The sequence below is a fragment of the Mchenga conophoros genome, linkage group LG9 (genome assembly GCF_057382185.1).
Source record: "Mchenga conophoros isolate Kocher_MC1m ecotype Shallow Benthic linkage group LG9, M_conophoros_male_GT1.1, whole genome shotgun sequence".
Classification (NCBI taxonomy): Eukaryota; Metazoa; Chordata; class Actinopteri; order Cichliformes; family Cichlidae; genus Mchenga; species Mchenga conophoros.
This window is the reverse complement of record NC_140534.1, coordinates 15,032,548-15,052,829: the sequence shown is the minus strand read 5'-3', so window position 1 is coordinate 15,052,829 and position 20,282 is coordinate 15,032,548. Positions and strand designations below refer to the sequence as shown.

Sequence of the window (20,282 nt, the reverse complement as noted above, 5' to 3'; positions counted from 1 at the left end):
CCAAAGCCAAACAAAGACTTACTTCTTATTGATAATTGGAGACCCGTCTGTCTGCTCAATAATGACTATGAGATTATGGCTTTAGTACTTACTAACAGAATTAAAGAGTTCTTGGACACAATTATCGATGAGACACAATCAGGCTTTATGAGAAATAGACACATTTCTAATAACATTAGACTGGTTTTGGATCTACTTGATTACTCTGATTTGGTATCTGACAATAGCTTCATTCTCTTCCTGGATTTTTAAAAGGCTTTTGATACAATTGAACATCCATTTATTTTCCAGTCTTTGGAAAAATTCAGCATTTTTCTGTAAAGCTTCAAAACCTTGCACACAAATGGCAATAGCTCAATTAAAATGACTAACGGCTCCACCCCGAGATTTGACCTGTTATACAAGGAATCACCATAGCTGATAAGGAGCTCATCATCAGCCAGCAAGCTGATGACACCACTCTTCTTGAAGAATGCAAATCAAATCCGTCCAGCCCATGGTGATCGATGCAGCAATTCTGTTCTGTACAGGAGAGACGTCACGGAGGAGATCGTCTGCAGTGATCAGGACACAGGACACAATGTGACGTAAAAAAACGTGCAAACTTGCACTAAAAAAATCTGTGAAACAGCGAGGTGGAAGATGAACCGCGTTATAGCGAGGGACCACTGTAATTTTGAAGGTCAGTCACAACATACCCTTCGTAAATACTTATGTACAGAAACCCTTACCGGCAATCATTCGTTTTTTGTGTGGCTTTTTTTCACGGTTTGTTAACATGCTGTGTAGGTGTGTACTTGACTAGCTGATATCAACATAACGTGGGAAACATCTGGCTTTGACTATTGTTCACCTGTAGTTTGAATGCTGAACATTTGCCTGTTTAAATCATAAGACCAGTCACTATACAGAGATGTGATTCTGAATGTGGACGATGTGTCTTCTGCTGTAGTGATCCAGTTCTTCTTGTGTTGAGTGATGTAAACAACTGATCGATCTAAACTCTTTAAACGTCAAAATTGATCATTAGATTTTTTTATGACACAATGGTGGCGAGTGTTCCCACTTTCTGCTCTTTGTAACTTAATGTGATCTTTCCGTTTTCGAGCTTTGGACATGATTTTGGAGTATATCTTCGCAGTAGCGATTGACCACAAGGTAAAGCTACCGGAAATGTACAACCCCACATCCGGTCTCAAACCAGGAAGTTAGCATTTTCTCGTGCACAGGGTCAATTGGTGGCTCAGCTGGTTAATAAAGAGGGAGTACGACTTACTTACAATGAATTCCTTACACCATATAATTTCCCATCAGTGTTTGGGAATTCTCAATGGTGCTTGGTGCCATACCCTCAGGTACTTTAATGTTATATAAAAACACTGACAGTTCAATATCTACCTCTGTCACTCTCTCTGATCCAGCTGAGTCAGCAGTGGGAAAAATCTGCTTTTCACAGGAACTTGGTAACAGCAATAAGAGAATACGTAGTTTATTCCAAGAAGATAACGTGTCTCTCCCATATATATAATATCTTACTGGAACCAACATGTTCCAGATATCACCTGAAAGACAGTCTGGATGATTCCATAAATATCTAATTGTAAACAAGGTGAAGGAAATCTCATATAAAATTCTTCATAAATGTTACCCAGCCAGTCACTATATGGTAACATTTAAAAGAGACATAAATACTAATTGAACTTTCTGTGGGGATCATCTAGAAACTGTGGCACATCTTTTTTGGTACTGTTCCTCTACACAGAGATTCTGGAAGAATTTAGCAGTTTTGTTATTGTCCATATTTTAAGGGAGTTTTCTTAATGATGGGGAAATGTTTTATTCTGTTTCTTTAAGTTCACCAGGAAGAATGATAAATGTTTTTTATTATACATTTCTTAATACGTTTAGCTAAATGTTCTATCCATAAATGTAAGTTTATTAATAAAACACCACATTTCTGCTTTTTTATAAGGATATGGAATAGTACATACAATCAATATCAGACTCAACCAACAAAAAGGAGCAATATTTATATATGTTGATTTTTGCGCGTACTCATATAATTATTTTTTTTACCCCTGGTTTTGTATGTTCATGTTCTGTTCTTTCTTAAACTTCATCTGTTTGTATGTTGTATACTTATTGTGTTTCAATAAAGTTCAGTAAAAAAGTACGTTCTAAATGAAGCTTCAGACGTCACTAATCACGTGACTCTGGCCAAACGAATCAAGCCTCGACAAAGTGCTTCTGAAGCAGTTAATCTTTCTGACACACGCACCGGAGCGTCAGCTTCAAGCGGACCATCGCTACCTCTCACATCTAAAGGTAAGTGTCAAGGTAACTTTGAACTGAGTTCAGTCAATCTCGAGTTTTTCGAAGTTTTCTGAATGAAGTTTTCTGTTGCTCTCTGTGAGAGGAGACCGTTAAAAGCGAGGCTCTCCAGAGTGTAGCAAAACAGGAAACCACAGCTGTGTGTGTGTAAGTGTGCAAACGAATATATTAGAAGTGCAAGTGAGCCACGAGTAAAGAAAGGTCAAGTTTCGTGAGTTGTTTTTCTCAACACTGATCACGCGCTCAACACTCTACACATACTTGCATCACACGCGCGCTCTCGAGCATCAGTATGTACAATTCTGGGCGTCACGTGAGTTGCAGGCGTTACCATATAACGGAAACCTCCATTGTTCTGTAGCTGAAGGCTTTTCAGTGAGTTTTTTGGACATCCTGATAATAATGAATTACAGTAGTGCAGCCTGGAAGTAATAAATGCATGAACTAGTTTTTCAGCGTCACTCTGAGACAGGATATTTCTAATTTTAGAGATGTTGCGCAAATGGAAGAAAGCAGTCTTACATATTTGTTTAATATGTGCGTTGAAGGACATGTCCTGGTCAAAAATGACTCCAAGGTTCCTCACAGCGTTACTGGAGGCCAAGGTAATGCCATCCAGAGTAAGAATCTGGTTAGATACCATATTTCTAAGCTTTTCAGGGCCGAGTACAATAACCTCAGTTTTATCTGAATTAAGAAGCAGAAAGTTAGCGGCCATCCAGGTCTTTATGTCTTTAAGACATTCCTGCAGTTAATCGACCTCTGTTGGGGGTAGCGTTCAGATAGCTGCTCTGCTCTATGTTGGTACAGGGCATTGAAGATGATAACAGTGGGTGGATTATATTCTTAAACTTAGTTACAGCGCTTTCAGAAAGACATCTACTTTGATAAAGTCTACTCTCCACCGCTGTGTAATCAATTATTGTAAATGTAAATGTTATCAGGAAATGATCAGACAGGAGAGGGTTTTCAGGAAACACTGTTAAATGTTCAGTTTCTATGCCATATGTTAAAACAAGATCTAGAGTGTGATTAAAGTGGTGGGTGGCTTCTTTTACATTTTGAGAGAAGCCAATTGAGTCTAATAACAGATTAAATGCCATGCTGAGGCTGTAATTTTTAGCATCTACATGGATGTTAAAATCACCCACAATAAATATTTTTATCTGAACTCAGAACTAAATTAGATGTAAAGTCTGAGAAATCAGACAAACTCTGTGTAAGGCCCAGGTGGACGATAGATGATAACAAGTAAGACTGGTTTTACAGCTGGGGTGGACAATGTTAAGCATCAGACTTTCAAATGAATTGAAAGTCTGTCTTGGTCTTTCATTAATTAATAGGCTAGTGTGAAAAATTGCTGCCACACCGCCCCCTCGGCCTGTGCTTCGAGATTTCTGGTAGTTAGAATGACTCGGGGGTGTTGATTCATTTAAACTAACATAATCATCCTGCTGCAACCAGGTTTCTGTAAGGCAGAGTAAATCAATTTGTTGATCAATTATTAAGTCATGTACTAACAGAGACTTGGAGGAGAGAGACCTAATATTTAATAATCCACATTTCACTGTTTTACTCTTTGGTTCAGAGGTGGATACTGTATTGTTCTTTCTTTGTAATTGTTTATGTTTAAGTTGTTTGTTGCTGGTTTTTAGTTTGTTTTTTGTCTTTTTGGAAGCTGACACAGTCTCTATGGAGATAGGTTTGGGGGGGGGGGGGGGGTAGCAGGAGGAGAGAAGTTGCAGGGAGGCGTGTAAGACTGCAACTCTGCTTCCTGGTCCCAACTCTGGATAGTCATATTTTGGGGGGTTTAATAAATTTGTCCATATTTCTAGAAATGAGAGCTGCTCCATCCAAAGTGGGATGGATGCCGTCTCTCCTAACAAGATCAGGTTTCCTCCAGAAGGTTTGCCAATTATCTATGAAGCCCACATCGTTTCTGGGACACCACTCAGACAGCCAGCAATTTAAGGAGAACATGCGGCTAAACATGTCACTCCTGGTCTGATTGGGGAGGGGACCAGAGAAAACTACAGAGTCCGACATTGTTTTGGCAAAGTTGCACACCAATTCAATATTGATTGTAGTGACCTCCGATTGGTGTAACCGGGTGTCATTACTGCCGATGTGAATTATGATCTTACTGAATTTACGTTTACCCTTAGCCAGCAGTTTTAAATTTCCTTCAATGTCGCCTGCTCTGGCCCCTGGAAGACAATTGACTATGGTTGCCGGTGTCTCTAGCTTCACATGTCTGAGAACAGAATCACCAATTACCAGAGTTCGACCCCCGGCGGGTGTGTCGCCGAGTGGGGGAAAACGGTTAGTTTAGGACTATGCTTCCTCCTCACCGTGACCCAGCCGCCCTCTTTCCCCAGCTGCTTGGGGTCTGCCGGGGAACAGCTAGCGGGGCCTACGCTATCTTCGGCTGCACCAGCTACAGGGGCCTGGCTAGCTATGGGTGAATGAAGGGTGCGAAGCCTCCTGAGTCTCCAATTCAGTAATCCTGGCCTCCAGCGCTGCAAATATGCTACATTTGTTACAGATATCATTACTGCTAAAGGAGGCCGAGGAGTAACTAAACATCTGACACAATGAGCAAGAAAGTGCAGGAGGGACAGGTGAAGTAGCCATGGTGCTAACGAGTCGGCTACGAGCTAAGCTAAGCTAGCGAAACAGTACAGAGAAAGTGAGTGAATACTTTGGCTATGAATTAGGTAGTGAGTACACAGAAAGTGTGCTTCGCATGAAGCACGTGAAGATTATACTATGAAAAAGAATGTATTTAAAAGTTGTTAATTAAATTGCTAAGCAAATAAGCTACTCAGAAACACCACTGTGTTTGAGCAGGAACAGGAAGTGATACTCTACCGCAGAGCGAGCGAACACCAAGTGACAGCGCCACCAAGAGTCTTATCGTTGCAAATCAGTGTGTCGGCCCACTGGGCATTTGATTCCAATAACAGGCCTCAGTCTCTCCTGCTACTGGTCTGCCATACTGCTAAATTTGGTATCGGTGCTCAAACCTTTTGTGTCTGTTTGCCCACTTGGGGAAGCAAAATTCTTTTGTTTTTTGTGGTCAGATGAACATATGAGACACTTTGACTCTTCAGTGCAGTGTGGAGCCTAACAAAGATCTGTTTTGTGTCCCAGCTGATCAGCAGGAGGAGAAGAGTCTGACGGAGCAGCAGAGGAACATTTTCAGCTACTTGGACTCAGCTCAGCCACTACAGAGGAAACAATGAGCTCAACACAGAAGGTGACAGACAGAGCAGGGCGATATGACCAAAAATATTTATCACGATATACATTTGAAAATTTGCGATAACAATATAACTGACGATATAATTGATGCAAGACAAAATACTTTACAACTCCACAACTTTATTAGTGCAAAAAAAACCCCATCAATGTATTTGCACTTAAACAAGTATGGGCTCAAAATGTGGTCATAAATATTTTGTACTTGTAAAAAAGATTTGTATGTGTAAAAAGAATTTGTGTGTGCGTAAAAAAGATTTGTGTGCGGACTTAGAAAAAAAAACCCTGCAAGTTACAAATGCGGATTTTGACCCTATTTTTCTTCCTTTCATCTGATTGGTCAATCAGATTTCCTTCGTGGTGATGAAGGAAAACGCTGGGTTGGCATGTAAAAGGGCATTTATTCCCTTCAAAGACCTGCAGTTCAAAAAAAGCGCCCCTCCGACAGCCAAACCCATCTGTTCTCTGATTGGATTGTTACATTTGTGATTGACCAATCAGATGAAAGGAAGAAAAATAGGGTCAAAATCCGCACTTGTAACTTGCAGGGTTTTTTTTTTCTAAGTCCGCACACAAATCTTTTTTTACGCACGCACAAATCTTTTTTACGCACACACAATTTCTTTTTTACAAGTACAAAATATTTATGACCACATTTTGAGCCCGTAAACAAGCAGCTTTTTTTTTTTTAATGTGTATTAAAATTTAACAGTGCAAATGCAAATGTCAGCCAATTTCCTCTGGAAAATCCTTTTGGTTAAACTGTCAGCAAGCAATTTGCATTTGCACTGTTAAATTTTTATATAACTTTAATGCACATAAAAAACAGCTGCTTGTTTAAGTGAAAATATATTGATGGATTTTTTTGCACTAATAAAGTTGTGGAGTTGTAAAGTATTTTGTCTCGCCTCAATTATATCGTCAGTTATATTGTTATCGCAAATTTTCAAATGTATATCGTGATAAATATTTTTGGTTATATCGCCCTGCTCTACTTTCATGTGTTACTGTTTAGGCTTAAATTGGTTTGATGTTTGGTGCCTTTTTCTTAATGTAAAAAAAACCCCTTAGGTTACAATCAGACATTTTTCTTGCATTTGATTTGATAAATTTTGATCTTTTGATTGATAAACTAAAATGTTATGGATTTTCACCAGCTGCTTTGTGCTGGAAAAAAATTATTTGGACAGAAGATAGCAGAAGGTTTATTGTAATGGTTGATAGGTTTGTAGCTTGAACCTATCCGCTGGAACGTTGAGGACAATATAATTACACTGCAAAGCAAGACACAAGTAGGCAAAGTTCTTCATGGTACTCGTGCACGGGAGAGACCGGACAAACGCCGTTCCTTCGCTTGACCCCAGTTGCTCTCGCCCGCTCTCCCGTACCACTGTTCTTTTATTGAGGTTACATGAATATGCATCGGTTCATTAACATATGACGTCTACATACACACAAAGAGTACCGTGTGTGTGTGTGTGTGTGTGTGTGTGTGTGTGTGTGTGTGTGAGAGATCCAGATGTGACCCTGTGAAGACTCCCCAAAGCTGGTGCCAGGAGTCTAGCGGTCCATCTGAACAAAAGGCTCTTATACTTAAACAGATATACGTGTGCTTGCTATACCATAAATCAATAAGAAAAGATACGACCTCTCCTAGGAGGTGTGATCTACGCCGGAACACTCTGTAGAGGGAGTGAACGCACTCCCCCTTCATGCTACACAGAGCTGTTACAGACCTCCTAGGATGAGACATTCTTTCAATCTACAAATGATTTCTGTATCACTTCTTCAATTATGAAAGATGTCATTAATGCACTAGTAATGTCTCATCTGGAGTATTGTTCAATCATTTGGTCAGCAGCTAATAAGACAGATCTTAACAGACTTCAGTTAGTCCAGAATAAAGCGTCCAGATTAGTGTTAAGATGTTCATACTATAATAATATTGATAAAATGTATTATCAACTTTCTTGGCTTCCTGTACAGACTAAAATATTCTATGGCTTACTTGTATTTATAAAGAAAGCAATTCTCTTAAACACACCACATTTATTTCTGCTCAGCTGCAGTATCCAGATGAAATACATAATCATATTACACAGTTTTCAACAAACTGCAATTTAGTAAATGCTCGAGTTAAAAGTAACTTTTTGTAAAACTGTTACATTTAGAGCAACTTTTAAGTGGAATAAATTGCCTTATAAAATTAGAGAATTATTCAAACTATTCAAAACTTCAATGAACATTTAAAAGCTGATTTAAAGAGCTTTTAGTTGTTGTAAATATTGTAAGAGATGGTTTGTTTTTTAAAATTGTGTAATGTGCCTCAATGTTATTGATATTATTATTATTATTATTGATTGCTTATATTTTAACAATTGTGAAACTTCACTGTGGATGTAAGAGCCAAATCATGTTGATATTTTGAATCCACTTTATTGTATAATATTTTATGTGATTGTATTTGACGGAAGACGAGCAACATGGAAGCTAATGGGGTTCTTTTTGAATAAACAAACATAAGATTTATTATCGCTGAATAATTATGTATAAATCTATACAAATTATAGAAATATGTAATAGGAAACAACACTATAAAATAAATTATAAAATAATATAAAAGTTTGCGTCTGTTTATGTGTGTGTGTGTGTGTGTGTGTGTGTGTGTGTGTGTGTACAATCACGAGGGATGGGCATGATTTTAGTGTTTGAACAGTCATGAATTATTTTTAACAGCAGGTTGGGTGTAATGTGTTAGAACTACCAGCAGGTGGGGATAAGAGACCTTTAAGGTGTTTGGTGCCACACTCCACCTTCAGGTTTAAAACTAGTGTTAATGGAGGGAGTTTGAAGGTTGAGTTTGTTCCACGACTGCATTTCACTCACTGCCTCTGTTTGTATCTCTGTCACTGCAGGACCAACATGGAGCGAGAAGTCAGCGCTCTCAGGAGGCCGACAAACCTCACAGAAGAAAGGGAGAGAAAAAACACACCTGTGACGAGTGTGGGAAGGATTTTACTTTGAAGGCTAATCTAAAACGTCATCAGGTCATCCACACTGGAGAGAGACCGTTCAGCTGTGACTTGTGTGGAAAGTCTTTTTCCTTGAAGCGTTACCTAAAAAGACACCAACTCATCCACAGTGGAGTTAAAGCGTACAGCTGTGATCAGTGTGGCAGAGCTTTTACTCACAGTTGGAACTTACAGAAGCATCTACTTACCCACTCTGGAATTAAGCCATACAGCTGTGACGAGTGTGGGAAGGAGTTTGCTAGGAAGGGTCATCTAAAACAGCATCAGGTCATCCACACTGGAGAGAGACCGTTCAGCTGTGACTTGTGTGGAAAGTCTTTTTCCTTGAAGCGTTACCTAAAAAGACACCAACTCATCCACAGTGGAGTTAAAGCGTACAGCTGTGATCAGTGTGGCAGAGCTTTTAATTGCAGTAGCAGCTTACAGAGGCATCTAGTTACCCACTCTGGAATTAAGGCATACAGCTGTGACATCTGTGGAAAAACTTTCAGCCAGAGAGGGTTCCTAAATAGACACCTACGCATTCACACCAGACATGATGTGTACTGCTGTGAACAGTGTGGCAAATACTTTGCTACAGACACACAGTTAAAACGACACATGTTTATCCACACTGAGGGACGACCTTATAAATGTGACCTGTGTGAGAAGACTTTTAAAGCTCCACATTACCTGAGACTACACCAACTGATCCACACCAGAAAGAGACTCTACAAGTGCAGTTACTGTGAGGTATGTATTTATATTGTTATCTTGTCATTTTAGCCTGACTGTTTGGAACAACTCTGCTCATTAAACTGTGTTAGCATGTTAGCAATTCTACTGCATGGAAAAGCAGCTCTGAGTGATTATTCAGATTTTCATGTCAGTTATGATTTTAGTATTACTGTAGTATTATGGTGGTAGTATTGTAGTTATTGCAGCCCAGTAAACTGAGTGTGTTAACTGAAACAGTCAAATGTAATTGGACGTCTGCAGAGATGCTCTTTATTTCAGGCGACGTTCAGGATAAAAGTGTTGAAGGACTGACTTACACTGTCTTTGTGTCTTTGTTTAGAAGCAGAGCGACACAGATGGATCCAGTTCTCAACCCTGTCATCACTGTGGTGGTGGGAAAGACTTTCATTGTGACCTCTGTGGAAAAACTTTCAGTTGCCAAGCTGACCTAAAAACACATCAACGTAGACACACTGGAGACAAACTGAAATACTGCAAAGAATGTGGGAGAAACTTCCCCACATCAGGTGGATTAAAAACACATGAACTGATTCACAGTGGGGTTAAAAAGCACCTCTGTGATCAGTGTGGGTCATCCTTCACCTCTCCATGTAAGCTTAAAAGACACAAACGAGTCCACACAGGAGAGAAACCATACAAGTGCAGACACTGTGACAGAAGCTTCTCAGATTCAGGTAATCGTAACAATCATGAACGTACACACGTGGAAGGAAACTACAGCTGTGACCAGTGTGACAAGAGCTTCAGGAATCTCAGTTCATACTCCACACACAAACGATCCCACGTTACTAATAAACTGTTTCACTGTTACCAATGTGCCAAAACATTCACTAAATTATCTGCTCTGTGCAAACATCAGCGTGATCACTCAGGGCTGAAATCACTCCCATCACTGGATCACAGTGAATCTGAAGAGACAGAAAGATCCTCTGGTTTCAGTGTCAGACTCAAAAAGCTTGAGATCAGGCTCCACAGAGTTCAGATAGAATCATTTAAACTTGTGTTGAACTGAACTGGTTGCTGGGCTGAACTTCTACATAATACAGATTTACATGGGATCTTATTTTCTGTTGTTTTACTGAGTCAGTTTTGTCCTTTTTTCTCTGTCCTGGTTTTGCTCGTCTGTAAATAATTGAAACTCAGTCAAATAGTTCATTGTTCTCCAGCAAAACGTTTTGGAAACTCATGTTTAACCTTTAAACTCTGACATGTTTTAGCACACAAGGCTTCATCGGGGAGTTCACTCATGATTGGACCATGAGAATAAAGGTTTTTAGTTCTTTCAAAGAGAGTCTTGGAGGTTTTTGATGTTTTGTTTTTTCTGAAATCACCTGAAAGAAAAACTATTTTTCTTGCTTTATGTAGTGTGGAAGTTTTTAATGTTTCTTTCATCTGTGATGTTCTTGAATGTGTTGACATGAAGATGGTACAAATAAACTGTCCTTTTAGCTTCAGCTCCTAATTTATTCATTATTTATGGATGTAGCACAGCAGCAGTTTCTTGATTAACACATGGAGGGCTCGGGATCTGATGGTGTCATCTCCCTAATTTGCCCACTGCATAAATCTCACTCTTTGCCCAAGAAATTGAAATAAATCTTGTTTCCCTGCTGGATAGTGATCCACTGTAACTCTGCTCCTCCTTCCTATTTAGGATTTCTGTGACTGAAGTAAAATTCCCTCCATCCATCACTCATCCCATCTAACCCAAAGTAAAATAAAGTTTTGCTCATCTTAAAAAAGTAACATACAAACAATAACTATAATACAGAAAAGGGCCATTAGATTAATAAATAATGTAGGGTACAGGGACCATACAAATGCACTCTTTGTCAAAATGCAAGCTATCAAATTCCAAGACTTGGTGAAGCTTAAAACAGCGCAGATAATGTATAAAGTAAGAAATAAATTGCTTCCCAAAGAAATCTGTAAATTGTTCATAGAAAGAGAAGGTGGGTATAACTTAAGAGGGAAATGGAATTTAAGAATACAAAGTGCTAGAACAACTTTAAGAACTATGTCTATCTCAATTGCAGGAGTTAAATTATGGAACAGTCTAACAGAAGAAATAAAAGACAGTCAAAACATAAAACAGTTTAAAGTAAAATATAAAAACCTAATTTTAAATAAGTATAAGAATGAAGAAAACGGGGTTAACCCAGGACGGTAATGTTGCTGGTAATGGTGTTGCGGTTCTTTTTTGTTATTTTGTTTTGTTTTCGTTTGTTGTTTTTCCATAACTTGTGTATCTGCAAATATACACATTCTGTATTTTTCATATGAAAGAAACTATACTGTGGTGGGGCTTGCTAATTTCTTGTTTTGATTTATGTATGTTATGTTTTGTTTTACTTCATATGTTTCATATGTTGTTTGTTTAATTTAAGACAAAAAAAATTAAATGAATGAATGGTAAAACTTGAGGGGGTAGGGACAAATAAGTAAATACTTCAGCCTACTCCTTTTCAAACAAATAATGGAATGATATTTTGTAATGATTGTGAAGGCACATGTTTGAAATGTTTGAAATAAAAATGAACTGAACTGAACTGAACTGAATATTGTTTGGAAAGGTAAAACCTACAGCTTCAGAATCAGCGCAAAAAGGGCGTAAAACACAAGGCCCGCCGACAGATCAGAACCAGCGAGCTGTCGGATTTCGGCCCTAACCGTGTCCGTGCCGTCGGGTGAGAAAGGCCACATCTCACTGATTCTGATGTGTCGGCGGGACCGCGCTTTGTGTTTACGTCTTTGTGCATAATAGCCTACGTGTATCTGCTGTCATTTACTGTTTTAGCTGTTTGGTGGTTGTTGAAATTTAGTGAGGTTTAACCTGAGATTCTGGCGTTTGGGGCAAAATAAATTTATATTAAAAATCGATTCAGGATTTTAATGAATCAATATCACGTTATCCAAGCTAGAATCGATTTTAATCGATAATCAAAACCCACCCCTAGTAACTGTGTAATCATGCTTATGTACATCTGGATAATGACACAAACTGTGTGGCGCTCCACTTTTTAATAAACTAAAAGACATTATAGGATCTGTAGTGTTGTTTATTTATATTATGGTACTTATCAGTTGTGATATTTATTACTGTGTGCATACTTTATTAGAAGAGAAAAAAAAATCTCTTCCTTGCTGGTTCCATCGAAGAAGAAATGCTCAAGTGACTGTGTAGCACGTAGGTAATCCAATTCCACAACACAGCGTGATGAGGGAATCAGCTGTGTTTTGCTGCCCATTTTATTTCGAATCTGGCGCGAACCGGCGAGCCAGTTCCTGAATCAGTCACGTGGTACGGACTGCCCACGAGGCCTCGAACGTCACTGCATACGTAATCAAAGCGAGCCTCGATACGCGCTTCACAAAAATTCCCCCGAGATTACTCAACACGCTTCGAAGCTTCGACACATCACTACCTCTCACATCTAAAGGTAAGTGTCAAGGTAACTTTGAACTGTTCAGTCAATCTTGAGTTTATCGAAGTTTTCTGAAGGACGCTTTCTGTTGCTCTCTGTGAGAGAAGACCGTTAAAGGCGAGGCTCTCCAGAGTGTAGCTAAACAGGAAACCACAGCTGGGTGTGTGTAATGCTGGGCTTATGCTGGGCTTATACTGTGCGATTTTTGGCCCATTTTGAGCCGATTTTTGAGTCGTGCGACCGTTTTGGCGATCGGCCCGATTTTGGCCTTCATCGTGCGTCGTGCATCGCGTAGTATACGTGGGCTAATGCTGGGCAGACACTGCGATTTTTTTCAGTCGCGCGATTCAGCTCCTACTCAAACTGTACGTTGACTCGCAGGGGTTAGAAGTTCATAGGTCACGGTGCAGGGTCTCACACTATACGGCCCGATGCTCTGATGCGACCTGAGTGCTCACACTGTGCGTCCATAAAATGAAGGTTATAACGGAAATTCTGTCGCTCGCTCTCTCTCTCTGTCTTTCACTCACACAGACACACCACCACCATCAACTTTGCTAAATTGCTAATGAAAAACATTGATCAGGCAGCTGTGATTGAGCAGCAGTGTAGATCCAACTATTTTCACGGTTGTTGTGGTCGTGATAATTTTGTGAGGCCACATCGAAAAGGCTCGAATGAGCTTTCCAAAGTTCTACAAGTTGTGCCCCCATCGCTTGTGTCCAGATCACACACATGTGCTGCGCCGTCTTTTTCGCTGACATTTGTGTTTGCGCGTGCGCAGTGTGACAAACTGCACTGACACCCTGGTCAGTTCTTCTTTCATTGACTGAAGGGTACCAACAATTTTGTCCACGTCTACGGCGCTACTCCCTCGGACCGAGAAACCCCTCTCTCTCGGGTCTGGGTGACGGTATTGCTCTTGAGCTCATGTAGAGCACACTGTCCTTGCTAGAGACAGATGAAGGCGGATTCCTCTTCACTCAAGTCTTCCTCCGACAGCTGGCTTCACCAATTCACTGTTGCTGGCTGCAAAGGGTTACTACTCACTTGCAGGAGTGGCCGCAACCACTGGCAATAAGCTGCTCTTTATAGAGGACTCATGCTCGGGGAGACGTTTTCTGGTCCACCCTCTCTCCCAGAAGAGCCCCAGGAATGCTTGTGTCATCTTTGCATACCTCCACAATTACATATTGTTTAGTCTTTAAAAAAGAAATTGAGGTTTTCCGTGTACCACCAGAGAGAGACTAAGTACTACTAGTGGTATGTGTACCACAGTTTGAGAACCACTGTTCTAAACCATGCTGTGAAACTCCTGGGGACCACCCCTTAAGGGTGAGATTAAAAGTATATGTGTATGACTGAGGGGCTGCCCCTCAGATCTGCTCTGGGAGAAACATAAGAATGTAGAAGAGGTGAAGGGAGTGTGTTTTTAAAAAAACAAAACAAACAAATACGTTCGATAAAGTGCTTTCGGTTCGGTATGCATATGTATCGAACAATACAAAATCTTTTATTTGTTTTATCAACTTTTCTTCCAACGATGCTGTCTGTGTTGAGCGCTCAGTAGATCTGTGTTCGACTACCCCGCCTAGGCTGCACTGTCGAGTGCAGATCCACTGAGCGCAGCGCAAGCTAGCAAGACAGAAGCCAAGCTCGTTGCAATATGGCAACTGCCTCAACGCTACCCGAAATTGAACCTCCCCCACCTTCATTCAGATCTGGCGTTTGAAACTATCGTGATGTTCATGTGAAGCATGACCCTGAAGGTAAGCGCGTCATGGACAAAAGTAAAACAGTATGTCCGATGTGCCACGCAATGCTCAATTGGTGGGAACTATTGCGTTATCGCAGTTAGCTCGTTAACATGTTGATGCCGTCCAGCCCCACGCACACGATCCATGGTAACTCGTTAAGGGAGATTTGCAGCGTTATGGCGTTAACGTCATTTTAACGAGTTTAACGCTGACAGCACTAGTGGGAACACAATGAATATGACTGCACATTTATGCCGACATCATCCTAGTGCAAAGACAAGTGGAAGCAGACAAAAACAACAAGCACACATGCCACAAACGTTACCAGAGTCATTTAGACAGCCGTTAGCACATGATTCTCCTTATGGGGACCTGATATGTTTAATATGCTGCTGAGAATATAGCCCAGAAGAAGCGTATAGAATAGCTTTTATTTTGGAAAGAGCCATTTCTCTGTAATAAACTCTCTTTTCCAAAGATGAGCGATTCCTCAATCAGATTTATTTATTTATTTATTTTTGTTGTTTCAACATTAAATTTAAAAACTGTACTTTTGAGTTAAAATATATATTTATAATGTTAATAAATGACTAATTAAAAAGGCATGAACATTTTTTTTTTTTTGTATCAAAAAAATATCGAACCGTGACACCAAAGTATCGAACAGAACTGAACTGTGAATTTTGTGTATCGTTGCACCCCTAGTTGGAGGTAAAAGTGCTATAATGAAAAACATTTCAAGAAAATGTAAAATAAATGTATTCCAGGATAAAACACAGCTGTCTTTGTCTTAATGCTGCAAATCGGTGTGTCGGCCCACTGGGCATTTGATTCTAATAACAGGCCTCAGTCTCTCCTGCTACTGGTCTGCATACTGCTAAATTTGGTATCCGTGCTCAAACCTTTTGTGTCTGTTTGCACACCTCGGGAAGCAAAAATTTGTTGAACATATGAGACACTTTGACTCTTCAGTGCAGTGTGGAGCCTAACAAAGATCTGTTTTGTGTCCCAGCTGATCAGCAGGAGGAGAAGAGTCTGACGGAGCAGCAGAGGAACATTTTCAGCTACTTGGACTCAGCTCAGCCACTACAGAGGAAACAATGAGCTCAACACAGAAGGTGACAGACAGAGCAGGGCGATATGACCAAAAATATTTATCACGATATACATTTGAAAATTTGCGATAACAATATAGCTGACGATAAAATTGACACTAGACAAAATACTTTACAACTCCACGACTTTATCAGTGCAAAAAAACCCCATCAATGTATTTTCACTTAAACAAGCAGCTGTTTTTTATGTGCATTAAAGTTATATAAAAATTTAACAGTGCAAATACAAATGCCTTGGAGCAAATGTCAGCCAATTTCCTCTGGAAAATCCTTTTGGTTAAACTCTCAGCAAGCAATTTGCATTTGCACTGTTAAATTTTTATATAACTTTAATGCACATAAAAAACAGCTGCTTGTTTAAGTGAAAATATATTGATGGGTGTTTTGCACTAATAAAGTTGTGGAGTTGTAAAGTATTTTGTCTCGCGTCAATTACATCGTCAGTTATATTGTTATCACAAATTTTCAAATGTATATCGTGATAAATATTTTTGGTCATATCGCCCTGCTCTACTTTCATGTTGTTACTGTTTAGGCTTAAATAGGTTTGATGTTTGGTGCCTTTTTCTTAATGTAAAAAAAAACAGTATTGTTCAATCATTTTGTCAGCAGCTAATAAGACAAACATAGGATTTATTATCACTGAATGGTTATGTATAAATCTAGAAAAAGTAAGTGTGTGTGTGTGTGTGTGTGTGTGTGTGTGTGTACACAATCAGGAGGGATGGGCATGATTTTAGTGTTTGAACAGTCATGAATTATTTTTAACAGCAGGTTGGATGTAATGTGTTAGAACTACCAGCAGGTGGGGATAAGAGACCTTTAAGGTGTTTGGTGCCACACTCCACCTTCAGGTTTAAAACTAGTGTTAATGGAGGGAGTTTGAAGGTTGAGTTTGTTCCACGACTGCATTTCACTCACTGCCTCTGTTTGTATCTCTGTCACTGCAGGACCAACATGGAGCGAGAAGTCAGCGCTCTCAGGAGGCCGACAAACCTCACAGAAGAAAGGGAGAGAAAACATACACCTGTGACGAGTGTGGGAAGGATTTTACTTTGAAGGCTAATCTAAAACAGCATCAGGTCATCCACACTGGAGAGAGACCGTTCAGCTGTGACTTGTGTGGAAAGTCTTTTTCCTGGAAGGAATCCCTAAAACAACACCATCTCATCCACAGTGGAGTTAAAGGGTACAGCTGTGATCAGTGTGGCAGAGCTTTTAATTGCAGTAGCAACTTACAGAATCATCTAGTTACCCACTCTGGAATTAAGGCATACAGCTGTGACGAGTGTGGGAAGGAGTTTACTGAGAAGGCTGAACTAAAACGTCATCAGGTCATTCACACTGGAGAGAGACCGTTCAGCTGTGATCAGTGTGGCAGAGCTTTCAATTGCAGTAGCAGCTTACAGAGTCATCTAGTCACCCACTCTGGAATTAAGGCATACAGCTGTGACATCTGTGGAAAAACTTTCAGCCAGGGAGGGCACCGAAATACACACCAACAGATCCACACCAGAAAGAGACTCTACAAGTGCAGTTACTGTGAGGTATGTATTTATATTGTTATCTTGTCATTTTAGCCTGACTGTTTGGAACAACTCTGCTCATTAAACTGTGTTAGCATGTTAGCAATTCTACTGCATGGAAAAGCAGCTCTGAGTGATTATTCAGATTTTCATGTCAGTTGTGATTTTAGTATTACTGTAGTATTATGGTGGTAGTATTGTAGTTATTGCAGCCCAGTAAACTGAGTGTGTTAACTGAAACAGTCAAATGTAATTGGACGTCTGCAGAGATGCTCTTTATTTCAGGCGACGTTCAGGATAAAAATGTTGAAGGACTGACTTACACTGTCTTTGTGTCTTTGTTTAGAAGCAGAGCGACACAGATGGATCCAGTTCTCAACCCTGTCATCACCGTGGTGGTGGGAAAGACTTTCGTTGTGACCTCTGTGGAAAAACTTTCAGCCATGAAAGGAGCTTAAAAAGACATCAACGTAGACACACTGGAGACAAACTGAAATACTGCAAAGAATGTGGGAGAAGCTTCACCACACCACATCACTTAAAACAACATGAACTGATTCACAGTGGGGTTAAAAAGCACCTCTGTGATCAGTGTGGGTCATCCTTCACCTCTGCAGGTCAACTTAAAAAGCACAAACGAGTCCACACTGGAGAGAAACCATACAAGTGCAGACACTGTGACAAAAGCTTCTCACAATCAGGTCATCGTAACAAGCATGAACGTACACACATGGAAGGAAACTACAGCTGTGACCAGTGTGACAAGAGCTTCAGGAATCTCAGTTCATACTCCGAACACAAACGATCCCACGTTACTAATAAACTGTTTCACTGTTACCAATGTGCCCAAACATTCACCTCATTGTCTGCTCTGTGCAAACATCAGCGTGATCACTCAGGGCTGAAATCACTCCCATAACTGGATCACAGTGAATCTGAAGAGACAGAAAGATCCTCTGGTTTCAGTGTCAGACTCAAAAAGCTTGAGATCAGGCTCCACAGAGTTCAGATAGAATCATTTAAACTTGTGTTGAACTGAACTGGTTGCTGGGCTGAACTTCTACATAATACAGATTTACATGGGATCTTATTTTCTGTTGTTTTACTGAGTCAGTTTTGTCCTTTTTTCTCTGTCCTGGTTTTGCTCGTCTGTAAATAATTGAAACTCAGTCAAATAGTTCATTGTTCTCCAGCAAAACGTTTTGGAAACTCATGTTTAACCTTTAAACTCTGACATGTTTTAGCACACAAAGCTTCATCGGGGAGTTCACTCATGATTGGACCATGAGAATAAAGGTTTTTAGTTCTTTCAAAGAGAGTCTTGGAGGTGTTTGATGTTTCTGTTTTTCTGTGGAAGTTTTTAATGTTTCTTTCATCTGTGATGTTCTTGAATGTGTTGACATGAAGATGGTACAAATAAACTGTCCTTTTAGCTTCAGCTCCTAATTTATTCATTATTTATGGATGTAGCACAGCAGCAGTGTCTTGATTAACACATGGAGGGCTCGGGGTCTGATGGTAAATAATGTTTTGTGTCCTTGTAGGCAAGGCAAGGCAAGGCAAGTTTATTTGTATAGCACAATTCAACAACAAGGTGATTCAAAGTGCTTTACAGAGACATTAGAAACAAGAACAAATAAAAAGCATGATTTAAAATTGATTAAAACAAGCAAATAAACTAACTAATTAACAAACAAACAACAGTATATAAAATCAAAACAGATAAAATCAGAACAGTAGATAAAATCAGTAGTTAAATGTAAGTTTTGAAATTTAAGCTTAAAGTGTGGTGCTTTATTCAAATGCAGCTGAGAACAGGTGAGTCTTCAACCTGGATTTAAATAAACTGAGTGTTTCAGCTGATCTGAGGCTTTCTGGGAGTTTGTTCCAGATATAAGGAGCATAAAAGCTGAATGCAGCTTCTCCGTGTCTGGTTCTGACTCTGGGAACTGATAAAAGACCGGATCCAGATGACCTGAGGGATCTGGATGGTTCATACTGGGTCAGGAGGTCATTGATGTATTTTGGTCCTAAACCATTCAGAGCTTTATAGGCCAGCATCAGAACTTTAAAGTCTATCCTCTGACGGACAGGCAGCCAGTGTAAGGACCTCAGAGCTGGACTGATGTGGTCCACTTTTTTGGTCTTAGTGAGGACTCGAGCAGCAGAGTTCTGAATGAGCTGCAGTTGTCTGACTGATTTTTTAGGTAGACCTGTAAAGATGCTGTTACAGTAATCAAGCCTACTAAAGATGAATGCATGGACTAGTTTTTCCAGGTCCTGTTGAGACATCAGATCTTTTATCCTTGATATATTCTTGAGGTGATAGTAAGCTGATTTTGTTATTGTCTTAATGTGTTTCTCTAAGTTTAGGTCTGCATCCATCACTACACCCAAATTTCTCGCCTGGTTTGTGGTTTTTAGATGTATAGATTGAAGTTCTCTGGTGACCTGTAATCGTTTTTCTTTGGCGCCAAAGACTATTACCTCAGTTTTGTTTTTGTTTAGATGGAGAAAATTGTGGCACAACCAGTCATTGATTTCCTCAATGCATTTACCAAGAGCCTGTACAGGGCCTCGGTCTCCTGGTGACATTGTGATATATATTTGTGTGTCATCTGCATAGCTGTGATAGTTTATTTTGTTGTTGTTTATAATCTGTGCCAGTGGGAGCATGTAGATGTTAAACAGAAGGGGTCCCAAGATGGAACCTTGGGGAACTCCACATGTGATACTTGTCTGCTCAGATTTGAAGTTACCTATTGATACAAAGTATTTCCTGTTTTCTAAGTATGTTTTGAACCAGTTTAGTACAGTTCCTGAAAGACCTGTCCAGTTCTCCAGTCGTTTGAGTAATATGTTGTGGTCAACTGTATCAAATGCTGCACTGAGATCCAGTAAAACTAAGACTGACATTTTTCCACTGTCTGTATTCAGACATATGTCATTGAACACTTTGGTCAGAGCGGTTTCAGTGCTGTGATTCTGTCTAAAACCTGACTGGAAGGCATCGTAGCAATTATTCTGTTTTAAGAAGTAACTGAGCTGTTGAGAAACTGCTTATTCAATGATCTTACTTAAAAACGGGAGATTTGAG

At 39.8% G+C, this 20,282-nt stretch overlaps 1 protein-coding gene and 1 pseudogene across 3 annotated transcripts; both read left to right on the top strand.

Moving 5' to 3' along the window:
- The first annotated feature begins 2,261 nt into the window (after positions 1-2,261).
- Positions 2,262-9,355, top strand: LOC146567062 (uncharacterized; annotated as a pseudogene). Its single transcript, XR_014893863.1, has 3 exons — positions 2,262-2,325; positions 5,485-5,590; positions 8,508-9,355. The product of XR_014893863.1 is annotated as an uncharacterized LOC146567062 (transcript).
- Positions 9,356-12,709: 3,354 nt separating this feature from the next.
- Positions 12,710-18,623, top strand: LOC146567061 (uncharacterized). 2 transcript variants are annotated; one of them, XM_085286629.1, is made up of 4 exons: positions 12,710-12,802; positions 15,557-15,662; positions 16,610-17,206; positions 17,535-18,623. In XM_085286629.1, the coding sequence occupies exons 2-4, from the start codon at positions 15,645-15,647 to the stop codon at positions 18,102-18,104; spliced, it is 1,185 nt and encodes a 394-aa protein (XP_085142755.1). In that variant the 5' UTR covers positions 12,710-12,802; positions 15,557-15,644; the 3' UTR covers positions 18,105-18,623. The 2 variants fall into 2 exon arrangements, with proteins under 2 accessions (XP_085142755.1, XP_085142754.1); XM_085286628.1 differs by having other exon boundaries at positions 17,532-18,623.
- The last annotated feature ends 1,659 nt before the right edge of the window (positions 18,624-20,282 follow it).

Excerpts from the sequence above, each read along its gene's own strand:
- LOC146567061 (XM_085286628.1), top strand. Across the intron at positions 17,207-17,531 it reads ACAAGTGCAGTTACTGTGAG|AAGCAGAGCGACACAGATGG; the intron begins GTATGTATTTAT and ends GTCTTTGTTTAG.